Source organism: Buteo buteo, chromosome 7 (genome assembly GCF_964188355.1).
Source record: "Buteo buteo chromosome 7, bButBut1.hap1.1, whole genome shotgun sequence".
In the NCBI taxonomy this organism is placed as follows: domain Eukaryota; kingdom Metazoa; phylum Chordata; class Aves; order Accipitriformes; family Accipitridae; genus Buteo; species Buteo buteo.
The window spans coordinates 39,206,894-39,225,262 of NC_134177.1; the positions used below are offsets into that span (position 1 = coordinate 39,206,894).

Here is an 18,369-nt window from a genome sequence, read left to right on the forward strand (position 1 = left end):
AAGATTTGGCCTATTCATTTCCCTCCCCCTTTTTCCCCGAATCCTTCCCTCTTTCTTCTCCCTTTTGCACTTGTCTCTTTTATGCTGGTAACACCATTTGTCACCAGTATGAGCATTTGCCTGACACATTACTCAGTGCTGCTTCTCCTAGTCTTTCCTTTAGCGCTTTCCACCTTCGGGGAAGGAAGTGCCAGTTTCTTTAAAGCTCCGCTGCAGCAGTGTGATTGAGGATGCTAGCAGCAAATGATTGCTCTTGGTCTGCAGAAGTTCACAGGATTGAGTTATGAAGGCTGAACTGAAGGATTGAGGCTGATTTATACAAGCGAGGAAATGTTTTGACCCACACTCAGCAGTGCAGTGTGTTGTGCTTGCAAAACAGTGTTTCTGCTGTTCTTCCTTGTATGCTGGAAAGAATTTGCTGCAATAAAGTTTCAGGTGCGTTGGAGGTTTTTGGTAGGGGGGAGAAGCTGTTTGCAGTGCTGTGAACAAATGCTCTTGCTCTCTTAAATGGGCTCCTGATCACCTGCCTGAGCTTGCCAAGTACAGCATCCACTGTTGGGTGAGATCCATTAAAGGAGCCCTTCTATTACAGAAAAGTCTGCGGTTTGTGTCCTGTGGATAAACAAATTGACCAAAATTAAAACCTTACCTTAATTCCTTGTTCAATACTCATATTAAATCAGATCTTTATTGATGACTGAATAAAAGTACAGGCACACACTCCTACACAAAGCCTTTGAAAAATCTCATTTCTTCAGTCTGCCCAGTTTCATCATGGATTAGAGATGGGAAGATTTCATTTTTGTAAGAAAAAATAATTTGGACATCTCTTCAGAATGGCAAAAAAATAAGAGAGGAAGGGGAATCTTTCAAGGGGGTCTAATGTTGGGGGATTATTGCATTGTTCTGAGAAATGCAGAGAGTTTGGATGAATGTCTGGGGGGACAAGGTTTTGTGACCCAGGTGGGCTGTCACATACCTCGAGTGGGAACCGGCTCCAAATGTGGGAGCTGCAAATCCTGTGAGCCTTGGTTTTTATTATATAGCCCTGTTCCCTTTGGTACCAGCTGTGAAGGTGTCAGTTGGCCAGCTTTTTTCCTTTCTTCCTTCCCTCCCTCTATTCCCGTTCATTCTTCTCCACCACCTACATGCAGCAGGTTCTCCTGGCACTGCTCTTGGAGGGTCCAGTACCTCTTTTGAGACCAGGGAAGGGGAAGGACATTGCTTAAGAATTTATCAAAACCTAACTTGTACTTTGCTGAGCTATGGTCATATGTAATATACAGACTAAAACTTGAAATCTGAGTGCACTGAACTTTGGACTCAGACAGATCTTTCTCTGGCTTTGTAGCTTGCATCTGCCACTGCTTTCAAATACTCAAAGGCCTTTGGTAGCCCAGAAACCAGGAACCTCTGACTCTCTTGGCTCTGACAGTTAATGCCTTTGTTGTAACCATTAACCACTTAATCTGAGTAGACAGACTAACTCAGCCACCTCTCCAAGGTATTAAAGGCTTCGCTGATGTTTGCACAGTATTTAAGTGTCTTTCCAAAGGAACTACTACTTTTGTGAGCCAAAGACACACAGTGTTTTTCTGAAAAACACTATAAAATTGCCAAGTGTTGTTATTATTTTGATAGTCTAAAGAAGACAACATTAAGATTTTATTTAGTGTCACCAGAAATAGTCACTTTCAGATTACAAATGCTGCCTGCACCTTTCGTAGGCTTACTGGGGTCTGAGTGGACTTTCCAAGAAGCATCCTGCTGGGCTGTAGTTATTGCGTTACTGGTATTTCCAGATGGGTTTGCTCAGCACCCTGTTCATTAATATAAATTAGTAACATCTAGTTACTTCAAAAGTGTGGGTGCATTAATTTCAGTTTGGGATGAAAAATGCTTGTGCACAGCATGGTACACTTGTCAGATGAATGAAAACAGGAGAAAACAGGGAAACATCTTTGATGCAGAATCTCTGGGTGGTATGTATATATCAGCCAGAGCAAGTGGGAGACAGAGTTTGATTTGCTTTTGCAAATATATTTTGTGTATTTTGATACATTGGGACTATCATGGAACTGACACGTGTGTCTGGATGAAGCTAGCAAAGGAGTGCTTGAGGGACCAGCCAGACCCTGCCCAGAGCCATTCAGACCTTGGGAAGGGGACAGTGTGGGCTCAGTTTAGCTTTGACCAGCACATCTCAGCTGGAGGTACGCATCCTGCTGACTTTTTGGGGTGGTCCTTGCGCGTGGGGACATGCTTGTTTCTTTAAAGATTCTTTAAAGATTGGAGGAAGAAGAGGAGAAGCGAGGTCCAGTCTGGATCTTCTGCCCCACGTACCAGCCAGCTCTTGCCACCAGTACCACCCTGTCTGTACCATCCCTGCAAAGCTGCATTGCTCCTCCTTGCATCTTTGAATCCTTCTCTTCTGGTTTCTAGGTTGCTGAAGACCTTCTGACCTCAGCAGTATCCTAACCTCCAACTAATTTCCTTTCTGAATGTTTTCAGGGCTGCCAGGACAGGTTGGTCCTCCAGGCCCAGTTGGACCAACTGGTCTTCCAGGACCACCAGGACCAAAAGGAGAGAAGGGACAACCCGGTGAGAGGGGCCCTGCAGGGCCACCAGGTAAGTCCTGGAGGAGGGCAGTGCTACCATGATAGGAGATATTTCACCTTATACAAATTATCTGTGAAAACAAATCATAAAAGGCTGGACACACAAGATGTTGAGCATCTTCAGTTGGTATTCCAGCGAGTCCCCTGGGCACTGAAATCAGCCAGCAGCTCTCAGAGCAGGCAACCACCTGCATGAACAATGACAGTCCCTGGGATTTCCTGTGGAGCTGGACAGAGCTCGTCCCAGAAAACTGCAGAGCAGGATCATGTTTCCCCATCCTGCTCAGGAGCTGTACAAAAGTCTCTGATCTGTCAGCCTTTGGATAAGAGCATTCCCTGTTTAACCCTCTTGCTGTGTGCCTGTTCTAACTCCCTTTTTTCTCCACCATTTGTGTCAAGCTGTCAGATGCCAGGATGTCAAACTAATGATGCTTTTGTATGTTAAGGGAAAAGGTTATGAGGCCATTCTTTCAGAGTACACTCCATTTCTGAGTTAGGAGACTTTCGTCATCCCCAAAATGTTCCTAAATCTTTTGATGAAACCGATACTACACAATAGGTGCCAGACCTCAGGCTCTGTGCTTTGTATGCATCTAAAAGGCTGTGACTTGTAAATCTGAGCTCAGGAAAGATTTGAAACTTGGGAGTGTGCCTTAAATGTGAGAGCGGCCCCGAACGCTTTTTGGCATTTTCTGGCAACCTGTCAATGGCTAAAGTCTGGCCAAGGATGTGTCTGGCTTTTGGTTTCTCAGTTTGCAATGGGAGCCTTCCAGCCCCACAGGAAGCGGAAAGGGTCTGCTGCTGGACTGACTGGGCTTCTGTTGTTCTTTCTGTGCTTTCCTGGCAGTGAGGTGACATACAGGTGTGTACATGGATGGGAAGAGAAAGAGTGGCACTTGATTTCACGCCTTTCTGCCTTTAGTTTCTTGCTCAGCCTCAGGGAGGAGGGAGATTTTACTCTTTCAGGAATTAAGGTTTGCAGCACCTTTGAGCCAAGTAAGTCTATTTGCTTTGCAGAGGAAGATGCTAAAGGCAAATAATGGAAAATTAGGAAGCTGTTCCTATTTCCTCCCGCGCCTCTAATTCCCACAATTACAGATCAGGACAGAAATCCTTTGTCTTCTTACTGCCTTTTTACATGATAGCATCATTCGCATGTCTTCAAATGCACTAACACATCCTCTGCTGCCTCTGTACAGGGCTGTTGGGACCTCAAGGACCGAGAGGACTTCCAGGAGAAACTGGGATCCCAGGTCCCCCAGGTCCTCCAGGGCCACCAGCCACCCCAAGCCTCCCTCTTACCTTCCAACAAGGGGTTCTCTACTCGCTTCAGCCCACAGCTGAAAAAGAAAGTAAGTTTCCTCCTTGGTTCCCTTTCTTTTCTGGTACACCAGCAGAGTGGGCAGGCATGGAGGAGCTCAGCTCTTCCTCTCACCTCCCTGCCAGGCTCTGCCAGGGCCCTGCCTTCCCCAGGAGCAGCTAGACAATCTGCCTCCATTGTGTGGGTCTCTTGGAAGTTCCTGTTCAAGATGAAACACGGAAGACTTAGAAGGTAGAGGGGTTCACCTCTCCAAAATGAGAAAATAAGTCACTGCTCTTCTAAAACCATCAGGGAGAACAGGGTTTGGGGGATTTATGGTTGTTCCCTGTGCCTGGTTTTCTGGGTTCATCATAGCTTTGAGGAGGCAACTTGGTGTCCTTTAAGCTTCCATCATGAGTAGCTTTTGTGAAGAGGGTCTCTAGTGAAATGACAGGTCAAGCTGTAGCATCACGAGAGACATGTGGGTAGAGAAATACAGCAGTCTGGCCGATTAGGTGCTGGTGCAACGAAACTGTGCTGTTGAGAGACCTCTTGGTGCCGCTGTTGCAGTGTTACAGTGCTCAGGGTTGCTCAGAAATGAGTAAGTACCAAAGGTTTGCAACTCTGGAATTATATAATGTAACAAGGACATCTGTTAAATGCGACTCTTTTCCTGCCCCCGCAGATGTGTCTTCCACCTGTGTTTCTGGTGCATCAACATTATCCCACGTCCATGCAAAACACAGAATTATGGACTAGAAAGCCCAGACCAAGACCGGGATTTATCCCTTACCTGTAACTGGAGGGTCAAGGTTTCTTTGAGCCTACAGTGATTAAAATATATTTATTTGATTTGTGCTGTGCATGGCGAGAAAAGGCTTTCTAGGAAAGGCACATCATGCACTTTTATCCGAGTGCTCTCAAATTTGGGTTTGATTCTTCTGGTCCAGTCTTGTATAGCTGGCATCTAATAATGATAAAGCAGAGCTCAGCTGTATCTCCACTTGGCCCCAGCTCTGTCGGGTCTCCTATCTCCACTCCTCCAGACTTCAGCTGTGCCTCTTCCCCAGCTCTTCTGCTCATGTCCATCTTCAAAGCTCAGTTGTGTTACAGCCAAGGATTAGTAAGTCTCCCTGCACCTGACAGTTTTCTAGAGCTCTCCTTTCCCTTCCACCCACTCCGCTCTCCAGACTCCTTTTCCCAAAAGCAAACAGATGTATTTTTACTTTGGGAAGAATTTTAACAGCTCGATTTCATATTCAGTTACTTAGAGCATATGGGCAGGATGAAATTAATTGTGGTTCAATAGTAAGATTTTTCAAAAAATGTAGATTGAACTGCTGCGTTCATGAGCCTTATAACAAGAAAGTTTTGCATTACAGCCACCTCGCTGCCTTACAGGATCACAGCAAATGGTGCTATTCTGCATTCAGCCTTTTATTCCAAAGGATCCTTAAGAATGGTTTGGGTACTGCTGCTGCCCCCTCCTTCCAACGACCCTTTAAATTAAACTCTTTCTTGCAAAGTACTGGATAAATTAAAAAGTGTATAAAGGCACTGATTACATGGCCTTCCCAGCTGATGTGTGAGAAGGGTGAACTCTGTATTGTCCCAAAATGGAAAGCGGATAAATATCTGTATTAACTCTGCCAACACTGGGCAGCAACAGGCTCCCACATGGACTTGAGGACCGTGAGTAAATGGTAACTGTTACATCCCTGGGGCAGCCCTGTACTTCTCCCCCATATCTGTGGTGGATTTCTTGGTTTGCAGAAGGAGTTGCCCAAAATTTATGACAATTTTTCTCATTACAAAAATTTTTCTTAATACAAGTCTCACTGCAAGTATAAGTTATCTATGTGGTCATGATAAAGTTATGGCAATATCAAGACCATTTTCTTACAAAACTTACCATTTTGCTTATGTGTTGGCTGATTTTGCCTACCACAGGTTGGTGGAAAGCTGATCCTCTACAACCAATAAAACTTAGCCTTGTAAATTCTGGGTAATTTTTTTTTTTTTTTACTTTATTTATTTATTTGTTTTGAATGGAGCACATCTGAAAACTATAAACACAAGATTCCAGCTGCTGACAGCAGAGGGAAGCATATTCCTGGTAATGGGCATGTGCACCCACAGAGATATGAGAAAGCTGTATCAGATTATTAGTAGTAGTACAGTGTTTGGTTCCGCCTGAACATGGTTAATGCATGTGCCTTTATTAATCGCAACAAGTTCCTGTTGGCAATGTTTATCAGCAGACAGAAGCCAAAAATGGGGAGACAAATATTTTCTCACAGTTTCACTGTGCTGTGGTAAAGAAATTGGTCCCAGTTGTCTCCATCCAGATCAGGTAGCAGAAAGAAATTAAGACAGGATTACTTCATTTCCATCCTGTCTCAACAAATCAAGCCTATAATGGGGGAATTTATCCCTTAGAAACATTAGACATAGGCCAGAAGCTAAACTGCCATACCCCACTGCTGAGGCTTCTGCTACAAGGATTGCTTGCTTTCTCTGCCACTTAAAAATGAGTGGATCAGGTATGTGGTCTAGAGTCAGCTCAGCCCTCTTTCTTGTGCTAAAGCTAAGACAATTTTTAGGGAACAGAGAAAAGAATGCAACTTTCACCCTGTTGAGGGCTGTATTTTCTTACATCTCAAAGATTTCAGTTTGCAAAGGACACATGAGATAACATTAACCTATTTTGCAGGGGAGCAAGGGGAAACTGAGGCACAACAGGCTTGCCTGTGTACCCAGCATGTCACTGGTGAAAAAGAGCATAGAACAAAGATTTACAAAGTGACATCCCAGTGCCTGCTGCCATGCACAGCCCTTCCTGAGGAAGGGAGAACAGAGCAGAGGAAGTGAAGGGGAAGGACAGGAGGAAGGGAATGGCATTTGATTTAGAAAATCATACTGATGGCTTTCAAAGCTGTTTATGCCTGTGCCTCTGAGATGCCTTGCCACTCTGGCTGGGCAAGTTTCACTGCCTCATTCAGGGCATTTCTGTGCTGCTTCAGGTTTCCCCTTTGAAGGATGTTTGTGCTCTCTTCCAGGGAACGTGGGTGCTTGTATCTGCCCAGGTCAGACTGGTTGCGCTCTTCCTCTTGGCTTGGCTAGGAGGTGGAAAGCTGCTGGAGCAAATTGTGTATCAAGGTCTTCTCAAATGAGGCAGACAGTTGTCAGCCTTCTGCTTTGGTATATCCAGAAGTACTGAAACAAAATCCAGCCCTTGAGCCCAGCAGAGCCTGGGTCAGCGCAGGAGATGGCTGAGAAGGGAAGATTCCTGCTACCATTTGTTGCTGGAGCTGTTTTGTGGCTGCTATAACAACCTCCAGTGGCAGTGAATTCCAGAATGTCCCCCTGTTTATACGGAGAAGGAGTTTATAAGGACATAGGAGTTCTTCCTGCTGCTTTATGGGAACATGGAGAGAGTCTCTTAAAAAATGTGCAGGTTGTGTTTCAACACACTTAGATCCCATTTCATTCACAGTATGTTTCATTCAGAGCTCATCCTGGAAGGAAACCTTGATCTGAATGAGTTTTGCCTGGCTAGGCAGCTGAGAAAGGAGCCACTCTGGATTTCCTGCATGTCCATACTCTGATGCTGCAGAGGCCAAATCAGGAGCTAGTGAGCTCAAGGGCTGTTGAGCAGAGCTCTCTTCTGTGTCACAATTATGGAATCACCTTTCATAAATAAAGTTGAATCAAATGTCAGGATAGGTGGATTTGTGGGAGTAACTCTGTCATCATAATAATGTACCATTTAGCTGGAATGTTTTGTAACCCAAATCTTTATCCCTGGCTTACTTCCAGCAGTAATTAATTCCTGGTTGTTTGCAGCCCATCCTCTCCCCCTCTCAGAGGATGTACATTTGATTTTGTTGACCGCTTGTTCTTTAAAAACAAAAGGCTCTGCAATTGTTAATGCCTTCACTGCTGTTCGATGCTCATTTCCCAATTTCATCTTACTCCCAAGCAGTGATAGATTTTGACATGGTCAAATAAAACTCAAATTAATTGGATTACACACTTCACTTGGGTACCTTTCCTTCTGAACATGAAAACAGTCTCAGTTGTTTTGTTTCAGGGCTGTGAGGAAGGGAAGATGGATGGGGTTAGAAACAATAGTCAAAGAAATACCTGTTTGCATTCAGGCTTTAGGCACAAAATTTGGTTCTCGGAGGGATCTCGGTTAGATCTTGTGCTGTTCTCCCGCCAGGAAGGCATTGCAGAGATATACTGTCATCCTTGGCAGTTAAAGAGATTTCACAGTTTTCCCTAGGAACTGCTTTCAAACAGCTAGCTTGAAAGTCCTATCATTGCCAACACTCCAGAAGTTGAAAAGGCTTCATAATTTGTCTACTAACATTTCTGGAGATTTCACCTTATGTCCTTTGGACTGGACTCTGCAGAGTAAACAAACACCCTTCTGATCTTCCTGGTGTCACTTGATATTTACATCAATATAGCAGTGAGAGGTTTGCAGTCTTTTACACCTGCAGAGGGTTCCTCTGAATTCTACTATGATGAGTTAAAGGGATGGGTGAAAGGAAATGTGAGTAAGTTTGAGGTCATGGGCAGGAGGATGATGGACATTATTCCTGCATGGTAGCCTCCAGCTATGAAAAACATGGACTTTTCAGAGGGTTTACTATCCCGTTGTCCAGGAGACATCATCATCCAGGTTAAATGCAACAGGAAATATGCAGTTGGTCCTATAGCACTGGTCAGGACAGTGGATTGCAAATCTTAGCAGCATCAGGACATGGGGGTTCCCTTCCCTCCACTCATGGAATTTTTTCCCCTAGGTTTTCACAACTGTCAAATAGTGTTGTGGGATGTTCAGATGAAAGATTCTGCCATACAGGTACCCCCCGTAGACTACTAGTATGCTACAGTACAAGTCCATAGGGAATAGGGTTGTTGAATATGGTTTGGTAATTGCAAAAAATAATAAGGGTTGGGTTTTTATATGTAGTTCTGTTCTTTCTGTTCAGCCACCAGCTGAAGTGGTAAGCCTGTTGGTTCAAGTATTATGGAAGATGGGGGCAGCTACAGGCTGCTGATTTTTATTCCTAGCAGGAGAGGTCTGAGAAAGATGTGCAAAAGCACAAAATTCCTCCAATTTCTGCTCATGCCTTTCCTCTCCCTGCTTCAGTCCCATTTCCATCTCTTTCCCAGAACTTACTTAGTAGACCTGCCCAAGGTGGCCAGCTGAACACCTAAAATAATCCTAAATGGCAAGTGAGTTTCCCAAGTATGTGGAGGGGGGAGAGCACACCCTCTCCCCGGGCTTCCCTGCATCCTCAGACCTCAGGATATCTCCTACCACCACCTTGATGGCAGGGTGAGCTTGCTGGGTTGGTGGGGATATGCTACACTGCCAGATTGGCTCAGCAGTTCACTGAGGCCAGATGGGAGGGAGCTCCAGATCCATGTTTGGTTTCTCAAGTAGTCAGAAGCCAGATGTGTCTTGGAGATGGCAAATTTTGGGTCAGTTATTGCTGTACAGTGCAGACCTACTCCTAATCTGCTTTGGCATTCAAAGGTAGGATTATATAGGTGTGCAGGAACTCCAATTTTTTGAAAGAAAGGACAACTTTTCTGGGGTTATCAGAGGTGGGATGAGCAGCCCTGCGGGTCTGAAGGATGCAGCCTGTGCCCTTAGAGAGCAAAGGGTAATTGCTCCCAGAGCCCAAGTTTTGCATCCTGAAGCGCTGCCTGACCTTGGCCAGCAACAGGCGCCAAAGGATTTTGGAGAGAAGTCCGGCCTGCTGGGACTGGGCAGCTCTTGCTGCAGGGACACTAACTGCTCTGCTCTGCTCTTTAACCCAGACGGAGAACCCCAGCTGGCCTCCACCGTCATAGACACCATCATGGCTGGCCTGCCAGGACCACGGGGAGCCCCGGGCCCCATTGGGCCACCAGGTAATAAATTCAGTAGAGCTGCAAATCTGTAATGATGGGAAAGATGAGCAAAAGAAATTTCTGATGGAGACTGGAGTGGCCTGTGGGGAAAGCAAGTGGTCCTCCTTGGAAGGCAGTAGAGCAGCGGGTCCAGGAGTGGGAAGGGTGGCAAGAAGTAACCAGGTTTCTTATCTGTTGATAGTGGCAGATTATTTTGCCTTTGGCAGGACACATCTTGAGAAGGGAATAATTAAAGACTGTCTTTAAGAATGGGTTGTCCGGTGAATTTGTTTATGAGAGCAGAGTTATTCTCACCACTGCTGCAATCCTGTCCTGTTGCTGTAGAGCTCCACTGAGCAGGATCTGGCCAGCTGCTCCGTGTATGCAGACTTTGCAGACTTTGGAGCTGGTTTGAACCATTCCAGATTTTCACTAGTATAACTGAAATCAGATTCTGGGATGAAAATTCAGTGGCAAGTCGTCTTTTTTCTCTGTGCTGATGGGTGGCTTAAATGATAGTATTTCTGCAAACATCAGCACTTCCCTGTATGATGCATATTTAGGAGTTAACTCCCATTAGTTGCAGAAAAGGCTTTTCCTTTCATTATGAGAGCCTTTCATTTATCCTTCAATTCCTTTATTCTTTGACTTAAGCATTTGTATGGTGCATTAATGATTGAAGCTGATTCAGCTGTACTTTGTGTATAATGTCCACATTGTTTCATCTCAAGGGTTGTGACAACTAAAGCAGAGAGGAGTATTGCTAAGTTCAGACTAAACAAATATCCTGTCCCCCATTTGCAGGTATAATTTAACAGCTACTGTTGAGATATAATTATTTTTCCAAAAGGAATGAATCTGTTAAGTGACTGTATAAAACAAGTTGACCTGTTTAGACAGTGTTTAAATCGTCCTGGAAGCAGGCTCTTCTGTGGTACAGACTTTAAAGAATTTATTGCCACTGGAGTGAGCAAAGAACAAGAGAGAGCTTTGCTTTGCCACAGTCAGCCTCTCACTCTGGCTGCTTCAAAACCCCGTCTCCTTCATGTTCATCGTCAACTTTCTGACAACACTAGACAGACAGACAGACAGACAGACTGTAGCAGGCTTGTGGACTTCCCTTGCCACCAATGAAACTGGTTCAGAAACAGCAACTGTAGTATCTTGCTCTGATGTAGCTGTTTCACGGATCTAGTTTAAGTTTTCTCAAAAGTTGTCGTATTAAACAATGGAAATGCAGCATGTTACTGACATCCTTCCTCCCTATTTTCACCTGGTTTTCCTCCCAGAGCTCTAACATCTTCCCTAGGGCATAGGGATATATTATATCAGGATGTGGGTATCCAGTAAAGCAGTGTGTGATGAAGTGCTTATGCTGTAGTCCTGTGATCGATGAACAGCTCTTACCTATTGAGAGACTAAACAGAACAATCAAAGGAAGTGCATATGTTTGGAATTTAGGGTCCTCCCTTCTAAATTTCCTTAAAATTGTCTCAAATGATGATTCCTACCAGGGCCACCAGGTGCATCAGGACCCAAAGGGCCACCAGGACCTATCGGAGTCCCTGGATCACAGGTAAGGCGCTTTAGTGCTTTGGGGCTGAGGGGCAGAGTTGGGGGCTAGGTGCGAAACATCTCATTGCACAAAGAGGGAGAGTACTTTATAAGTTTAGATCTGATATTTTGTTCCCCATGAAATTCTGTGATTTTAATACCTTTTTTCATTCTGAATTGTGTTGAGAGGTTGAAATGATTGTGCTTCCCAGGTTTTCCCTTAATCATAACAACATATCTTGCTTTGCTGTGTCAAAACATTTCACTGTGGCCTGAGTTGATGCAAAGGACCTGACATAGGCTTTATTAACACAGTGATAGAAAAATACTGCGTTTCCTGTGGAACACATAAAAAGAACAAAAATGCATCAATGGGAATTCACCAATTCACCAAAGTGAATTTGTTAAGTCTACTTTTTCAGAAATAGCACTTTCTGTTAAAGAAAAATATCACAAATTCACATCAGTTTGATTATTTATCAATACAAAAATTGTGGAGGGGGGAGATAATTATGGAGTGTGATAAACTCACTGAAAAGAATTTATGGTAGAAGGAGGGCAAAGTACTCACAAGGATGAAAAAAGCTGGTTAAATGGAAAGAAGTGAAGTCATGATGAATAGTAAACTGCCAAACTACTCAAAATTGTGGTTGGCTGATACAAAGGGACTCCAGTTTTGGGAAGAGTATTACTTAATGTGGAGGTAAACCAGTAACATCAATATTTAAAAGGAATCTAACATGACTAAAGAGATAAAAGCGACTGAAGAGCACAGAGAAAGGTTAGGTAACTTAGCAGATGGATGTAACTTAGATTACATCATCATCTTAGGATGAGAGGAAATGGCCTCAAGTTGTACCAGGGGAGGTTTAAGTTGGATATTAGGAAAAATTTCTTCACTGAAAGGGTTGTCAGGCATTGGAACAGGCTGCCCAGGGAAGTGGTGGTGTCACCATGCCTGGAAGTGTTCAAAAAAACGCATAGACAAGGCACTTCACGACATGGTTTAGTGGGCATGGTGGTGTTGGGTTGACAGTTGGACTCGATGATCTTAAAGGTCTTTTCCAACCTAAAGGATTCTATGATTCTATAATTCTAGATCCTGATAAGAAGAGGTTTGGAATTGCTAGAAATAGAGATTTTTACTATGTATTTATTAATCACTTTGAAGAAGCAATGGACAACGTTAGTGAAAGTTTGCCAGTGTAGCAGAATCATTTCAATTAGTGAGTGCTTTGGAGAACAATGAGAAATTCCAGATAGATATGAACACAGTGGGAAATTTGGCAGCAAAATTACAGATGCAGTTTAACGTGATTAAATATAAGGTAATTCACAATTCATAAATAGGTTCTGTAGTAGAGTCTGGCTTTTTCACACATAGCACACATTATAAATCTTATATTTTTTACAGCAAATTTGTGGAATTCAGTGTTCTTCAGTGTCCCCATGTAATCACGCACTGAAAGTCACTGTTGAGAGCTGTCAAGAGCAAAGGATGCTTATGGACACTTAAGCTTTGTTCATGCTGCATGTGTGGCATAGGGCCAAGTCTGGTTTGTGCTCTACCTCGTTTGGCAGTCCTCATTAACCTCCTAAACCAGGCCTGAGTTTCTGAATCTTTTGTGGGCCCAGGGGAGACATAGCTAAGCTGGAGGCCAGGTCACTGTGCAGCTTGGTGTGAGCTGGTGGGGCTGAATGCAGGCAGGGAGCAACATTTTAATGGTGAACATTGCTGCCTCCTAGCTGGAACTGGGAGACTGCTCCTCCTTTAGACCCTTAAAACACTTCTGTCCAGTCTTGTTGGCCACTTAACCAGATGTTGAGGCTCCTCACAGCTATGCTTCGAAAGACCATTTCTCTGGACGCTGAGAGGTGGGGGTTTCCGAGGGCTGTTGTTAAGTAGGTTGGCTTAAATCACCAGCAGCCTGGACTGGAGCAGTAGTCTCATTTGCTTCAGGCTCCAAGGCGATGTGCAAGTCACTTAAGGTGGAAAAAAGCATCTTGCATATGGTCATGGGGAGCTGACATGCTGAATATAAACAAACAATATTGTTCTCTCCCTGTCTGGTTTACAGCTGTGGCTTCGCTGTGTGGATAAGTTAAGAATTTGAATCAATTTCTGCAAAGCAGTTCAATTAGTAGAAATCTGGAGACTATGCCCTTCTTATCCATTGGTGACTGTTTTATAGATTTATTCAACCCAGGGAGCAAAATTATTAGTAGAGATTGGGCTTAATTTGAAAATTGTTTGTTAGGGTGAGTGAATAGCTTCAAAATAATTTCCACTGCACAATCCAATTAATTTTCAGGTATGTATGCTTACTCATGCCACCCACTGAGGCAATTATGAAGAGGGGGAAAGTAGTGGGGATTTTTAAGCTAACCATACTATCTGTGTATTAATTTCTTCTCGGTAACTGAGAACAAGAACTATCCTGTCATACTGACCCCTTAAAAATGTTACATCAGTAGCCTGCAGTGCATTAAAGGACCCAAATAGAGGGATATGCAGAAACTATATAGGGCTCGGGATATCTGCAAACAGAGCTTCCATTGTTGTTGCTTGAGGGTAAAAGAGAATCCAGCCCAATTACTTAACGGGTGTATGAGGTTTTCAGGAGCTGAGGATCACTGGGAAATGTATTCATTACACCTACACAAAGGATGCACAGTAGAAATTAATTCCTTCTTGTTCTGCATCTCTTCTAGGGCTTACCGGGCTCTCCAGGACAACCCGGGCCAAAAGGCTCCAAAGGAGACCGAGGAGAGAGAGTAAGGTTTTACATACACAGAGAGATTCCCAGCAACATCTGGGGTGATGTCTCAGAAATTATACACAGCATAGGTCTTTCAAATTCTGTGGGACTACAGCCATGAACAATTTTAAATGTAGAGTTTCTAGGTCTTCTGCAAGAACCAAGATTGAGGGTTTACTGTATAGATAAAGGGTTGAATTGCTTGCAAAGTCTGGTGTTCCCTAAAGAGGTTCAGGTAGCAAATACAAGGTGTATGAAGGCTTGTGGAGACCAACTTTCTTCTGCCAACCAAAGCTCTTTAGCATGGAGTATTTTGAGTGGTCTAACTGAACTCTTCCTTCTGTGGCAATAAGGCAGTAAAAGCTCATCAGACTTTTCCTGAATCAAAGCCATTCCCCAGGTGAAATTATGTTCTTAATATATTTGGAATATCAAAATCATGTTCTTAATATGTTTATGTGCTATACCCCAGTCCTTGATGGGTGGTCAAGTGCTAATAACTAAGCATAGAAAGAGGGGCTGTTTGAATGTTATTTCCAAACTGGTGAAGTTTAGGAAAAACCAAAGAAAAATCTTAACAAGGGTATAAATGTGTCAGATTCTCAGTCCAGCATTAAGCACCAGGAAGGGTTTCAAAGTGGCATTTGGGCCTTCAGCTGCTGCTGTTCAGCTTACTCTCCAAAAAGCCATGGTCTTTGAAATCTCCTCTAAGAGATATTAGGAGCACAAAATCATTTAAGAATGTAGTATGTGGTGGAGGATCATTCAGCAATTAGATCTGCAAAATGTAGAAGTGGGGACAGATGGACTGTGGACAATCACTAAGACCCTAGTGTGGAGCAGAATCAAAGAAAGGAAGAAACATAAGGAGAAAAATACTGGTTGGTACCTCTAAAATGATGGATGTCTGCAGTGGTGGCTGCATTGACACAGCCTTGTGCCACAGCTGTAGGAAACAAGTTCCTTTTTCTTCCAAGTGCCACTTTTACTGTCACATAGGTGGAGGTGAACATGGAGGTCACCACCCGTAAATGGGTGGCTGTAGATGACGTGCTTCCCCCATATGACAACATCTCCTCCTCTTCCATTTCTGCTCACTCTTCCAATCCAAAAGACAGAGGGATGTCTCAAAGAGCTAAGAAAGACAAATACAAATTGGTTAACTCCAATTTGATGACTTTCCAAACTCATGACAATAACCAGCAACAGACTTAAACTAAGTTCCTCTCTCCAGACTGGGTGTAAGGAGAGCAAGACCAGGTGGCTTCTTTCATTCCTTCCTGAGGCACTTCATGCCAAGGAGCAGGGGAAATCTGAGGCTGGAGCACACATGCTTTTAAAATGCTCTGTTTTAGTTTGGTATCTGCATATTGCTTTGGGTGCCTGCTCCCTCTTCTTACATAAGAAATCACTTGGAGCCCCCTGAAAGATAGAGACCATTTTAAGTGACTGTTAGAATTTTCTTAATAAAAGTTTCCTTGTGCAGATCAGCCACTTTGGGCATGTATTAGCTTTACTAATAGATTAGAGACTGATGCATTTGTGGGACTAGAATTTAAGATTCTGATAGAGAGCAAAACCTTAACTGATGAGATCTCAGCACAGGTTACCGACTACAGCTCATTGCCATTAAATGTTACTTTTCAGTTAAAAAAAAAAAAAAAAAGGCATGATATATGGCAAAGTGTCAAGTTTCCATCCAGGAAACTGATAAGAGCTCTTCCTCAATGATTCATTTAACATTTTCCTTTAGTTTGTGGTTGACCATATTGCTAAGACTAGACTTATTTAGAAACAAAAACTTTGTTGCACTGTGTCTGTTCAGTACAGACAAATCCTTTAGACTTTGTTTTTTGTTCCCTCCTTGTTAGATATTCAGAATTGTAACTCTCCTTCCAGGTTTGGGACAAATGAGATTTTCAAATATGAGAATGTCTTGCTAAATAGAAAAAATAAATTCTGTTTCCTGTCCTTCCTCTGTTAGCATGGAAAGTGAAGCCAATTGCTTTTTCTGGCAGAATTTCTGTAGGATGTTCTGTGTGCTTTTTGTCTTTTTTGAGTGTGGATTTGAATGCTGGTTTTGACAACTACATGCTGCAATTTTGGGTTTGGTGGATACAAATTAGAGCTAGCTTTACACAGAGCGGAGGAGCTATGCAGCTGCAAAGAAAAGCAGAGGAGGTCTTACAATATCTGTTGAGATTTGAGAAATTGTTATTATACATTCTTCCTGCTTAATCTCAGACAGAACAGATGTAGAAGAGACCTGAAGCAGTCTGAGCGCATCCCCTGGATGGCACATCTATATGTGTGCCGCTCATGATCAGCTTCTGTTCATCTTATTCTTAAACAGCGCCAGTGAGGGTTACACCACATCATCTCCAGGCAGTCTTCAGAGGTACAGCTAGTGAGGGCCTGAGGTAAAAGATAGTTCTAACATCCAGCCTAAATATCCTTTGATCCCCTTAAAGCTGATAACATCCTTTCCCATTCCCCCTGGACACAGAGAACAGCCTGTTTATGTATTTTGAGTGCGTTGTTATGTCTCCTTTCTGTAATTTGCTGCTTGCCTGTGCTTTTTCACAGGCCTTGCTCTCTCCAGTGCAGAATCCAAGTATTTTCCTTTGAAGATGCTCAAAGGACCTGATAAATTGGACCTTCCTCCCAGCGTTCTTCGTGTCGATACGGGCCTTTGTCTAGTGCTGGCTAGCTGCTCACTGAGCACTGCACAGCTCTCTGTAGTAATGTGTTGTAGATGCCCAAGGCCCATTGGTTTTATACAAAGCAGCTCTCCCTTTCTGGCAAATACTACAAAAAGCTGCCACCAGCTAGGTAGTTTTTTGGGGGAAAAAAGGATGAGGCTGTTTCTGTGTATGTCAAGGGGAGGAGAGCCAGGTTAAATATATGGCTGTTTCATCAATGGATTTCTGAAGATGCTTGTAAATTTTTCCACCTCTTCCCAAAATCCTGCTTTCTCATTAAATAATCTATAGCTGTTCTCCTGGTCAGGGATTCTGCTCTGCCCCAGTGTGCTCCAGGGTGGAAAACCTATGCTGCAGAGGAATACAGAGGGAAAAAAGATGCTCAGTTCAATGGCATTTCGTTCTGCCCCAAATCAACACGTACCATTTCAAAATGTTTCTGTTTAAAAAAACAAACAAAAAAAGAACAACCCCCGCCCACTGAGAACAATGTGAAAATTAGCACAGCAGGAAAAAGAAATGAACCAACCAAAATATTGTATGTGTGTTTTGATCAGTAGTTGTTGGGGTTAATGCAGGGATGTGTGTGTGGAGCAGGAGGCAGATTAAATCTGTGCTCTGTGGGAGTCTTGGGCTCTGTTTGCTGTGTGGGGCAGCATCAGCCCATCAGTTTTACTAGAGAGAAGAATGCGGTATCTTTGTAAAAAACAAGTCTCCAGCCAAATTCCTTCCTGGTATAATGTAACTGACTGCTGTAAAGTTCAAAAAAATTGCTAATCGTCTTACTGAAAGGGTACTGAGCTGAGTAGCTCTGTATCGAACCAAACTTCTCCAAAGTGTGATGGGATTTGGAGATGATACTTGACAGAAAACCATGACCCCCTTTTGCTGTCTCTAAGTGATAATGTCAAGGGAGAGGAATTTTTTTCATATTATCCCAAGTGTAAGGTTTTTCATTAAGCCATCTTAATTCCACTAGTAAAAACTACACTCTGTTCTTGTCAAATGGAAAAATATCTCCTAATGACACTTACTTTATTTCCAACAGGGGCAAGCAGGTCTGACTGGAGAGAGGGGCATTAAGGGATTTCCTGTAAGTGATGTACTTGCGGGTGTGTGCAAGACTCAGATGGGTTTGGTGCCTGCGTGACACCATAAATACCACCTAGCTGGACTGCAGCTGGTTCAACCAGCTCTCAGATGCAATGCTTAGGTCAACTGTTTCCAGCTTAGACATTTGTTCAATAGGCAACCTCACCTTAACCTATTCCTCTGTAAATGAAACATGGTCTTCCTGCATGTTAAGCATAGTGCTGAAATGCCGTGATCAGGAAGGCATCACACCAACAGAGATGTGCTTTGCTTGCAGATTCCCTCTAGCCAAACCTTGGCAGACAGAAGCCTCCTTCCTGCCCCATGAGGTTCCTGGCTCTACCAGAGCCCAAGGGTGGACACTGTTAAACAACTCAAAGTACATCAGCTGCTCTCAACTCCTTCTTGCACCTTGGTCTGCCAAGCTGAGC

At 43.5% G+C, this 18,369-nt stretch overlaps 1 protein-coding gene and 1 long non-coding RNA gene across 9 annotated transcripts in view; one reads left to right on the plus strand and one right to left on the minus strand.

Moving 5' to 3' along the window:
• COL26A1 (collagen type XXVI alpha 1 chain) overlaps positions 1–18,369 on the plus strand; it is a 180,889-nt gene that overhangs the window by 152,022 nt on the left and 10,498 nt on the right. For 5 of the 7 annotated variants that reach the window (XM_075032504.1, XM_075032507.1, XM_075032508.1 and 2 more), the window contains 6 exons: positions 2,512–2,628; positions 3,818–3,970; positions 9,760–9,852; positions 11,346–11,407; positions 14,098–14,160; positions 17,895–17,939. In XM_075032504.1, coding sequence (XP_074888605.1) covers positions 2,512–2,628; positions 3,818–3,970; positions 9,760–9,852; positions 11,346–11,407; positions 14,098–14,160; positions 17,895–17,939 — 533 coding nt within the window. The remainder of the gene's footprint in view (positions 1–2,511; positions 2,629–3,817; positions 3,971–9,759; positions 9,853–11,345; positions 11,408–14,097; positions 14,161–17,894; positions 17,940–18,369) is intronic. The other 2 variants (XM_075032509.1, XM_075032511.1) reach the window with 1 other exon arrangement.
• LOC142032998 (uncharacterized) overlaps positions 14,630–18,369 on the minus strand; it is an 84,422-nt gene continuing 80,682 nt past the window's right edge. For both annotated transcript variants that reach the window (XR_012651057.1, XR_012651058.1), the window contains one exon: positions 14,630–15,279. This is a non-coding gene — a long non-coding RNA (uncharacterized LOC142032998). The remainder of the gene's footprint in view (positions 15,280–18,369) is intronic.